This window comes from Biomphalaria glabrata, chromosome 3 (assembly GCF_947242115.1).
Source record: "Biomphalaria glabrata chromosome 3, xgBioGlab47.1, whole genome shotgun sequence".
Taxonomy (NCBI): domain Eukaryota; kingdom Metazoa; phylum Mollusca; class Gastropoda; family Planorbidae; genus Biomphalaria; species Biomphalaria glabrata.
Window position 1 is genome coordinate 51,430,483 of NC_074713.1, and position 12,267 is coordinate 51,442,749.

General features: G+C 38.2%; 2 protein-coding genes across 2 annotated transcripts in view; both read left to right on the forward strand.

Annotated features, from left to right (window-relative positions):
- Positions 1 to 6,105, forward strand: part of LOC129925124 (histidine-rich glycoprotein-like) — a 19,119-nt gene extending 13,014 nt beyond the window's left edge. The window contains exon 2 of the mRNA XM_056023497.1: positions 5,558 to 6,105. Coding sequence (XP_055879472.1) covers positions 5,558 to 6,105 — 548 coding nt within the window. The remainder of the gene's footprint in view (positions 1 to 5,557) is intronic.
- Positions 544 to 12,267, forward strand: part of LOC106055454 (potassium channel subfamily K member 4-like) — an 88,181-nt gene continuing 76,457 nt past the window's right edge. Inside the window, exon 1 of the mRNA XM_013211717.2 lies at positions 544 to 678. The gene's annotated coding sequence lies outside the window, so the exon portion shown is untranslated. The remainder of the gene's footprint in view (positions 679 to 12,267) is intronic.

A 12,267-nucleotide genomic window follows, 5' to 3' on the forward strand; every position in this document is an offset into this window, starting at 1 on the left:
GTTGTTAGTTCTTTCGTTTGTCAGTCTCTTTCTCAGTCTCTAACATTCTGTTTCTTTTGTCTCTTTTTTTTCTCTTTCCTCTCTCTCCTTTTGCTTCCTCTCTTTCTCTCTGTCTCTCCCATTTCTCTCTCATCGATATATGCGTCTTATATTTCTTGTGCCAATTTTAACTTTTTTTTTTTTTTACAGTTATTCACGATGTCAATCTATTAAGCTAGAGTTTTGTGTTTCCAATACATTACTAACATTTCTGTTAGGTCTATGTTTCTGTTTCTGGTTTTTAAAAACAAAAATTTTTTTTATGCTTCGTTTCATCGTTTTTTCCCCTCCGCACTTTTAAGTCTGTTTTTAATATTTATCTGTCTACGCCATTAACAACTACCAAAAGTAAAATAAAAAAAAAGGCGGGAAGGAATTCTTCTGTTTGAGGAAGAGAAAAAAAAAAAACAATACCGGCTCGCACGTGCGCGAGAGCCAGTTGCGCATGCGCTAACGCGAGCTAGGGAGCTCTATTGACTGTCTTGGCATGACTGTGGCTTTTTTTTTTCCTTGAGTGAGTAAAGTCACTACCGGTTTTCAAGTAGGTGTATTAAGGTCTATAGTAATTCCGTGACACACTTGGCTTACTTCTCGACGTGTGCATGTGTTAATGTGCTGTTTTGTGTCTGTCCGCGTGAGGTGAGTCTGCTTTTTAAAATTACACTACAATACTTACTAAATGTACAGTATACATCATATCGACTTTGTGTTTTGTCTATGACAGTAAAAAACAAATTACATATATTATTAGATTTTTGTTGGTTGCGGCCGTGTCGTGTGGCCAGTGGCGTAGCTAGGGATTTGGGGGCGCGGGGGGCTTGACCTCTTTAGTGGCCCCTGCATCTTGACATTCGACATCATGGCATGAGATATTGACTTAATATTAAATGTTACAACTAATTTTGGACACCCATTGGGCCCCCCCCTCAACTTGCCCTCAAGTGTGGGCCGGGGGAGGAATTTCAAATGTGGAACCCCCTTTTCCCCCACCCTAGCTTCGCCACTGTGTGTTGCGTAACTTTAACGCTCGTCACTGCCTTTTCAATAAGCTGTATCGGCCACATGTGTTATGTTAATGAGGTATTGAATCTCTGCCGCTCTCTTTTTATTGTGTGTTCAAGTTGACATCTATATGACATTTATATGCCAGGTGCAAAGTAACAAGTGAAGCTAAAATGTTTTAGGAAAACTTTTCAAGAGCTGCAGTCACGATGAATACAAATATTAGCGAGGGAGAGAGAGAGACAGAGACGAATGTAACTTAATCATACACTCGAGAGAAAAAGGGAAAAGACTGAGAGAGAAGAGGAAGAAGAGATAAAGATACAGAGTGAGAGAGAAGAAGATAAAGATACAGTGTGAGAGAGAAGAAGAGAGATGATTGTTGTCTTATGTACAAGTGAAGAGAAAGCGGGAGAGATTGAGACTGAGAGAGAGAGAGGGGGGGGAGAGAAGATACACAGTGATGGATAGTGAGAGAAAAACCAAAGATAGAAAGAGAGGGGGTGATAAAGATTGATAAGATCGAGAGACAGAGACTGCGTACGAGAAAGGAATTTTTATAAAGTGGCCCCTTACAATCAAATACAATTAAAAGGCCTTTATAAACAAAGAGACAGACAGACATAGAAAAGGAGATAATGTGTTTGCTTTCTATTAATTCAATTCTCTATCGTCTGTGGCATTGTACGTCTCGAATGATGATCTTTTCCACTTGAAATTTCTATTCGATCTATTATCTATTTCTATTGAAACTTCTGTTTCTATGTCTTATTTATACGATGTCTTATTTATACGATCTATCTACAAGTCAAATCGCAATTTCTACTATCTCTTTTTATATTGTATTCGATCTATTATTATTTACCTATGTTTCACCTTTCACCTATCGATCTACTGTATCTACGTGTTATTCTCTCTATGTCTTGAGTTTAATCTTGTTTATGCTAATAAATCATGTGCTACATCAGAAATAAATCTTGTGCTACATCCTAAATAAATTATGTGCTACATCCGAAATAAATCTTGTGCTACATCAGAAATAAATCTTGTGCTACATCCGAAATAAATCTTGTGCTACATCAGAAATAAATCTTGTGCTACATCCTAAATAAATCATGTGCTACATCAGAAATAAATCTTGTGCTACATCCTAAATAAATCATGTGCTACATCCAAAATAAATCTTGTGCTACATCAGAAATAAATCTTGTGCTACATCCTAAATAAATCATGTGCTACATCAGAAATAAATCTTGTGCTACATCCGAAATAAATCTTGTACTACACCCGAAATAAATTTTGTGCTAAATTAGAAATAAATCTTGTGCTACATCCGAAATAAATCCGGTGCTAGATCAGAAAAAAATAAATCTTGTGCTACATCAAAAATAAATCTTGTGCTACATCAGAAATAAATATTGAGCTACATCAGAAATGAACCATGTGCTACATCAGAAATGAACCATGTGCTACATCAGAAATAAATCTTGTGCTACATCAGATATAAATCTTGTGCTACATCAGAAATAAATCTTGTGCTACATCAGAAATAAACCATGTGCTACATCAGAAATAAATCTTGTGCTACATCAGAAATATTACACCAGGTATTGCATCATTACCACTTTTACTTTTTTATTGCATCAGGTTGAGCATCAAATGTTAAAGCAGTCGTTTCATCATGTTGGGGATAATACTTTTTTCTTGTTCCATAAACTGATTCAAATATCTCTAAGGACGAACCTTTTCCCAATTCTACTCCAGCATAGAACATGTCAGCTGAATCCAGAAAACGAAAATCTAATACAGTTTTAACATCACAAAAACACAAAGCTAGCAAATTAATAAGGCGTAGCCATGCAACATGATTACACAAATGAATTTCACATTTGATTAGAATAATAACACTAACACTTCAGGACAGAAGACTTAAAAGTAAAGTAGCAGTACTACATAAAATACCGAGCCATGGCTTACTATTACAAAGTTTAAAAAAAATACAAAATATAAAATACGTGGAAATACATATGCTAGGACAAATTTGTACAAACACTCCTTCTTCCCTAGTGCTATTAGAGAATGGAATGGGTTACCTGAACTAGCCAGGAAAACCAGTGACTTGGCAGAATTTAAGTCATTGGTTAATATGCATGACTGAATGCATGACGCGTAGGACGTAATCATCTTCTTTTTTTGAAGTAACGTCTGTATGATATAAGATAAGATAAAGATACATGTCTTATTCCATATGTTAGGACAAATTCTTATCAGTACAAATCAGTACTGTGTTGTTTTTTTCATAGTGCATTAAGAGGAAGGAATGGGTTGTTTGAAAAAAAAACAACAACAATGACTTAGTAGAGTTAAAGTCTACTAACATATAAGATTTTTGTTTTTGTTTGGAAGGCCTGTTTGTAAAACAAGTATCCTAATGACAGATATATCTTTCTCTCTCTCCCTCTCTCTTTCTCTCTCCCTCTCCTCTGTGGCATTTTACGTCTCGAATAAAAATCTTTTTCCCATTTGCAACTTCTTGGGTGAGTGACTAAAGCGGCCAATCCTTCCTAACTGCGGTCAAAGGTATCTGGAGTCTAAATAGAACAACGCTTGCAGAGACATGATTTTCACAGCAATCAAATATTTATGTGGCGCTTCACATTTCTTCGCAATCAATGTTCGTGTCAAAATGATGCCAGGAAAAAAGTTTGAGAAACAAAATCTAGACTGGTTTTACCTTACATCCCTTGTTACATGGCAACCAATCAAAAAAAGTGAAACAAACTGACCACTCACAGAGACTTTTACTATTTACTTGAAGGATTACCGGACGTCCGATCATGTCCTCTATGTAGTATGGATTGGTCTAAAATGTTTCAGGAAAACTGTTTAATCTCTTTGTTCTTATTTAAAAACATTCTTTGAGGTCATTTGAATATTTTCAATAAAAAATAATTATAGTTGAGGTAAAGACCTATATAAGATATAATGAATACCCAAATATTAATGACATAATTAGGTTCGAGTCCGTGGACTAACGAGCAGTACAGTATATCACGTGGATACGCAGCCCAAGCTGTGACCTACATCCAGAGCAGACATAACCGTTGTCTGTCGGTTTAGGTTCTCTTTTCGCCGTCTATATCTGTCCTCGGTAGAAAATTTCCGTATGGCCTCAAATGTGTATCCCGCACCTTTGTAACAGATCTCCAGCTGACTCGTTCGAAAGACGCCTGCAGCCATGTGCTATCTTCTGTCAGTTAAAGCAAGATGGCGCCTAAGCTGGTCTTTAATAATAATGCAGAAAGTACTTAAGATTTATTACAAAGCTTATATTAACTCATTCTGTCTGTCGGTACAGTTTTTGCACACGGTTTATCTCCCACACGCAGTGTCGGACCAAGTTGAAATGTTGTTCTCTTCTATGTCAGTTAAAGCAGGATGGCGCCTAAGCTGGTCTTAAAGGCGTTGTCGTGGGCACTCGTTACACCGAACACTCTTCAGCTAACAAAAATAGATTCCTTTCGGCATACGATCGCACCCATGCGGGACGTAGGACGTAATCATCTTCTTTTTTTGAAGTAACGTCTGTATTATATAAGATAAGATATAAGCCTAGCGTAGCTGTCGAACTTTCAACAGTCCCTCTTTGTCCTTGTTTTCTTTAGACGTGGAGATATCTGATAACCAAATCGTGTGACAGATTTGATTGCTCCCGACGTCTCTGATAAACTTCGTTGGGGAATCAACGCCTTGGTTTTAATGTCGCTGGTTTCTTGACAATCGTACTCTGAATCCAAGTGTTTCTAGCCCGTCATGTGTTGTGATTAGAAGAGAAAGTAAGGGACTGACCATGCTCGGAGGAACCAATCATATCTTTTTTAAATGATTAAAAAAAAACGCCAGAAACACATGAAACACCAGAAACACATGAAACAACAGAAACACATGAAACACCAGAAACACATGAAACACCAGAAACACATGAAACAACAGAAACACATAAACACCAGAAACACATGAAACACAAGAAACACATAAACACCAGAAACACATGAAACACCAGAAACACATGAACCACCAGAAACACATGAAACACCAGAATCACATGAAACACCAGAATCACATGAAACACCAGAAACACATGAAACACCAGAAACACATGAAACACAAGAAACACATGAAACACAAGAAACACATGAAACAACAGAAACAAATGAAACAACAAAAACACAGAAACACATAAACACCAGAAACACATGAAACACCAGAAACACATGAAACACCAGAAACACATGAAACACCAGAAACACATAAACACCAGAAACACATAAACACCAGAAACACATGAAACACCAGAAACACATAAACACCAGAAACACATGAAACACCAGAAACACATGAAACACCAGAATCACATGAAACACCAGAAACACATGAAACACCAGAAACACATGAAACACCAGAATCACCTGAAACACCAGAAACACATGAAACACCAGAAACACATAAACACCAGAAACACATGAAACACCAGAATCACCAGAAACACATGAAACACCAGAAACACATGAAACACCAGAAACACACGAAACACCAGAAACACATAAAACAACAGAAACACATGAAACAGAAGAAACACATGAAACACCAGAAACACATGAAACACCAGAAACACATAAACACCAGAAACACATGAAACACCAGAAACACATGAAACACCAGAATCACCAGAAACACATGAAACACCAGAAACACATGAAACACCAGAAACACACGAAACAACAGAAACACATGAAACACCAGAATCACCAGAAACACATGAAACACCAGAATCACATGAAACACCAGAAACACATGAAACACCAGAAACACATGAAACACCAGAAACACATGAAACACCAGAATCACCAGAAACACATGAAACAACAGAAACACATGAAACACCAGAAACACATGAAACACCAGAAACACATGAAACAACAGAAACACATGAAACAGAAGAAACACATGAAACACCAGAAACACATGAAACAACATAAACACATAAACATCAGAAACATATAACACAAGAAACACATGAAATACCAGAAACACATGAAACACCAGAAACACATGAAACACCAGAAACATATAACACAAGAAACACATGAAATACCAGAAACACATGAAATACCAGAAACACATGAAACACCAGAAACACAAGAAACACATGAAACACCAGAAACGCATGAAACACCAGAAACACATGAAACACCAGAAACAAAAGAAACACATGAAACAACAGAAACACCAGCCATCATTCTAAGAACTCCAAAGAGAACATGTGAGACAAGAGAAAAATAAAAATACAAAAAAATCTGATGCAGGTTTAAAAAAAAGATTTGTCATATTCCTAGTAAATATTTGAAAGACCCGAAGAAATTGTATTTATGTTGCTAAAGAAATGGAAGAACATCTTGTCAAAATGTAAGCTATATATAATGCATTCACTTTACAAGTGTGTAAAGTTTCCCTTCCCTAATCCCCTCTGAGTCAGACATGGTTCACACTTGCTTGGCCAAAATCGATCGAATTCGAATACATTTAATGTCGTCTGCCGCCGTCTTTCTGGAGATAATGTTTTGAGTTTTTTTTTTGTTTTTTTTTTTAAATCTTGGTCAAATATGATATGCCGTTCCGGAAATAATGTTTGCGTTATTTAAATTTTCTTAGATTAATTTTTTACTATTTGGGCTTTAAAATGAAATGCATTTTATCTCGTCTGCAACTGTCCTTCATGAGATAATGTTTTAAGTTTTTTTTCAAATCTTGGTTTAATTTTCACTATTTGGGTTTAAAAATGAAATGCCTTTAATCTCGTCTGCTTCTGTCCTTCATGAGATAGTGTTTTCAGTTTGTGTAAATCTTGGTTTAATTTTCACTAATTGGGTTTAAAAAAATAAGCTTTCAGTAAACAGAAGCTACATCTTTGGGGCTCTGTTCTCTTAAATCCGGCACTAATTCAAAGAGCTGGTGTGTTGTTTACTATACTGTGTATTTTTCTGCTGAGGCCAGAGAATGTCAGTCTTAATTGATCAGATCTTGCCTTGTCAAGTTGGTATTGCCCTGGGGCCGTACAATGTTCTGGCAATATGATGCCTCAGCACTTTGGCCTGACACAGGCTCTTCTGCTATCTCCCTGGTCTTGTGTTTGTAGAGTGCTCTCGTGTTTGTAGAGTAGTCTCGTGTTTGTAGACTGGTCTCTTGTTTGTAGAGCAGTCTCGTGTTTGTAGACTGGTCCCGTGTTTGAATAGCAGTCTCTTGTTTGTAGACTGGTCTCTTGTTTGTAGAGCGGTTCCGTGTTTGTAGAGCGGTCTCGTGTTTGTAGAGCAGTCTCGTGTTTGTAGAGCAGTCTCGTGTTTGTAGAGCGATCTGGTGTTTGTAAAATAGTCTCGTGTTTGTAGACTAGTCTCGTATTTCTAGCGGTATCGTGTTTGTAGAGCAGTCTGGTGTTTGTAAAGTGGTCTGGTGTTTGTAGAGTGTTCTCATGTTTGTAGATTGGTGTCGTGTTTGTAGAATGGTCTTGTGTTTGTAGAGTGTTCTCGTGTTTGTAGAGCGGTCTCGTGTTTGTAGATTGGTCTCATGTATGTAGAATTGTCTACCTCGGCACTTGGGATGTTTAGGCAGGTAAGAGAGCGACATGAGTCGTTCTGCGCATGTCTAAATTAACTCATAAGCTGACCTAGTGCAGTAGAAAAGATGAACATCTCAGTGTACACATTAGATTCTGTGCTATAAGGAGGGCCGGATTTAAGGGCGGGCAGGCAGGTCTACAGCCCAGGGAAGAAAGGAGCCCCAACATTTGAGAAAAAAAAAATCAATATTTGGACGGGTCAGCCACTACTCTACGTTTCATGCGGTCATTATTTGTTGTTGCAATTTTACCAAACAATGACTTAAATCTAACAGTTGATTACGCTGTGACAGTGGTCCATTTATAGTGAGTGTGCTCGTATGCTCATTAGTCTGTAAAATTTACTCCGGATCTACTCCATTGCCTAAATTCTAAAAATTCCCTTTTTTTTTGGTTACTAAAATATGCATAATAAAATTAATTTACAAGCACTCTCTTACTTTTATAATATGGCATGCTTTTAGATATTTTTTTTCATAATAATGGATTTGTTAACGCTTTTGAAAAAGTGTAGAAGCCTTCCAGAAAAATTCTGCCGCGGGGCCTCCACATACTCTAATGCGGCCCTTGTTACAATACACATGTTCAAATACACATTGTATTCTGTGCTATAATACACATTCCCAAGCACACATCGATGGTATGCTACAATTAAATCCTCGATCCCTTGTATGAAATGAGCATTCATTTACATATTAGCAAACTAGACTAGCGCTCTTTTGTCCCGAGAGGACAGAGAATGACAACGATCAGATTGTAATTCAGCATTTTTATGTCAATATGCTAAAGCTCCAATCAACGACCTGTGGACATTTCCAGCCCTCTGTTGTTTTTAATCAAAGGAGGGGAAATTTAGACGTATTGACTGACAAAAAAAAACTTAACAGTGTTTAGACAATAATATATACATATTTAATAGCGCACTTTTCACGCTCTATAGATTGTTCACTGTTCCAATCTCTTTGTGAACGAAGGGGGGGGGGGTATCTTGGAGAAGGTTTTCCGTGCTACCCTTAGGCGTTCAGCAAACACAATTCTGCTCGAGTCAGGATTTGAACTTGAACCCTTTGTTAGGTGGCCAAGCCGTAGCCAAGTGGTCTTTGCTTCACACCAACTCCCCCCAAATATCAAACAGTAATAGCATGGTAAGAAAGTGAAGACCCAGAGTTCTTGTCAATGCTAAACAGAGGAGTTAACTTAAAGCCTTCTTTGTTTTTATTGTTTGTCTCTTTCGTTTGTCTGTAGCTGATGAAGGCCTCGTGGCCCAAGCGTCCTCTGTTTTTACACAGGTTCAGCAGTTGTTTTTATATGTATTATATTTATTATATTTTATATAAATATTTATTTATTCAATTTTTCTATTCAGTTGTCGACCCCCCCCCCCCCGCACCAGCAAACCGTTTAATTACAAAGTTTATATCAGCTCATTCCGTCAGTCTGTCTGTCTGTCTGGATTTTTTGTTACACGTTATTTCTCCCACATTCCATTCTCGGATCAAGTTAAAACTTTGAACAATTATTATATTTTGCTTGTTTTTCAATGTTGTGGAACAAAGTTGAAAACTATAAATAAACATAATTGGATCAGTTAATGGTACATCCGTTTTATAAGAATGCTGCTTCATTAAACGAAAGACAGTGTTAACAAATGTGTGTGTGTGTGGCTTCATTATAGCAACATAACTTCTCGTCTGCCAGTTCTATTTCTCTTGCAACGTTATTGATCAAACTTACAGGCCAAGCTTGCCAACTAGAAGTGTAGACTTCAGTCCAGTGGTTCTCAATTTGTTTTAGGCATGGGGGGGGTCATGTAGATTTCCGACCCTTTAGTCACACTCCGCATCAAAAAATGGTCGCGAATCGAAGCTAATCTTCAGAGGTTTCGTTGTGCACTGTGTGCAGAAGTCTCGAAGGATAGAAACACGTCACGGGTGGGATATGGCCCCGGGGGCCGTAGATTGAGCATCACTGCTTTAGTAAGTCCACTGGGATGAAATACTAGATTGTAAAGTTGTAAAGACTATCTCAGATGCGTGTAAGCAAGCTTGTTAATGCAACACGCTGTGTAATGGTTAAAGAAGGTTTGCCTCCAATAACTAGAAATCTTAACTTATTAATGAGAATGGGAGTTATATTACACTGGCTAAAACTGACAGGAGGCGCGGTGGCTGAGGGGTAAAGCCCTGGGTTCGAATCCTGGTGAAGATCTTTGGGCGCTTCTGAGTCCATCCAGCTCAAATAAGTACCTGACATTAGTTAGGGAAAAGTAATGGCAGTTAATCATTGTGCTGGCCATACGACACCCTCGTTAGCCGTGGACCACAGAAACAGATGACCTTTACATCCTCTGGCTCTGCCCTATTGATCGCAAGGTCTGAAAGGGAAACTTTACTTTTACTTACGAAGGCCGCATCTCAAACGAAGAGATTAGAAGCAGGATTAACACAGCGACTGGACCCCACGATGACCTGCTAGCTACCGTAATCTCCAGCATATACACCGCATATGCGTATTACCCGCAAACGCGTATAATCCGCTCAAATAAAAAAAAATAAAATTAAAAACAAAACCATACTACCCGCACCCTTATATACCCAGCACGTATAAAGCGTGACTTGCCGTAAACTACCGTTTAAAATTCTATTATCGGAACTATTTGTTTTCTTGACATTTAGAATGAAATGTTCATAAAGCTTCCCAATGGATATTTTACAACCCTTCAGCAAACTATAGGAGGTATAGAGGCCCGCCGGTGTGGCATTAGTTTCCGTTATACTATGTTTATGAGTAAAATAAATTTTGTAAACCCCGCACCTTTATATACACCGCACAGCTGCCATGCGTTTGGGAAAAGCTTGTATAACCCGCGGATTATATGCGCGGAAATACGGTAGTGTCAAAATATGCAAACTATAACTCTATGGCCATATTACAAGGTGGTCAGAGCTCACAAAGACCTTCCTTCAGGGAACAGTACCTGGAAAAAAAAAGAAGAGGCAGACAGAGAAAGCGAAAGGAAGACAACATAAAAGAAGGGCCTGAAAGAGGATCTATCCAAGGCAAAATGCAGAAAGGAATGGAGAAAGACGGTCAACAGATCTTGTGTGGTGCATCAACGGTCCAACAGACTAATGGGTGTGAAGGGGAAGAAGAGGACGGTATTGACGTGTGTGTGTTGATGTGTGTGTTGATGTGTGTGTTGATGTGTGTGTTGATGTGTGTGTGTGTTGATGTGTGTGTGTGTGTGTGTTGATGTGTGTGTGTGTTGATGTTGTGTTGATGTGTGTGTGTTGATGTGTGTGTGTGTATGTTGATGTGTGTGTGTGTGTATTTTGATGTGTGTGTGTTGATGTTGTGTTGATGTGTGTGTGTATGTTGATGTGTGTGTGTGTGTGTTGATGTGTGTGTGTGTTGATGTTGTGTTGATGTTTGTGTGTTGACGTGTGTGTGTGTTGATGTGTGTGTTGATGAGTGTGTTGATGTTTGTGTGTTGATGTGTGTGTTGATATGTGTGCAATTGGTAGGAGGGAATAATGGTTCTGTGTGACACCATTAGGAATCAGATCGAATCTATACCAGTGGCGTCTATTTACAGTCAGTGAACGTGTAGGCCTAAAAGAATATGGAAGAGCTGGCGACGCCACTGATCCCAAACTGTATGGGGCACTATGGACACATCGGCTGCATAGAGAGTTCAAACTGCTGTGTTGGGGACATAGTTCCGACCAGTGCTTTTTGTGTGTGTGTGTTTTAAAAAATAGGTGCCCGATACTCAGTGATGGATTGACTCACTTTTAACTACTAATAAATTAGAAAAAAACATTAAAATACAAGAAAAGTAATAATTTTTCCCCACATTGAAAAAGGTGCCGGTACGCCGTCACAAAAAAAAAACGCAATGGTCCCGACCATAGCCGATTCCCAGGCTTTCATCTCGCTTTGCTCTACGAGATGAACCAGAGTCGTTCTACGACTGAAAGAAGCCAACATGTCGATAGTATTTCTTCATAGTATCACTCCCCCTGCTAATGACGTAATGTAACCTCTCACCTAGCACTAAACGACATTTTAAATTTCATTGCTCACTCACCTTGTACTTTTGAACCGGGACCTATCTGACCTCCACGAGTGAGTTGGTCCTGCTAGAATCGAATATGTGTATACAACAAGGGGAGGCCATCTCAGAAGACTGCAAGGTAAATAAGCAAAGAATAAATAACAACACGATTCTGAGTTGGAGAGTTTCTACCAAAAGTTAATTACAGTGATCTGCTCTTTGTTTACATTTGAGATTTAAAACATCCGGTTTGAGCTCGCCAAGCAAAAACTAAAAGAGAAATAGAAGAGAGAAAGTGAAGTGGAGAAATATGATGGCAATGTAATTGGAGAGGAAAACTGGAATACGCTTTGAAATAAATTTATAAAATAAACAAGGTCAAGGATGTCATCATGAAAAGTTCAATTAAATTAAAAAAATATTTTGTACCACAAACGAAAGATATTAGAAATTCGATTCTACAGTAGACCTTCTAAATAGTGAATACACATATTAA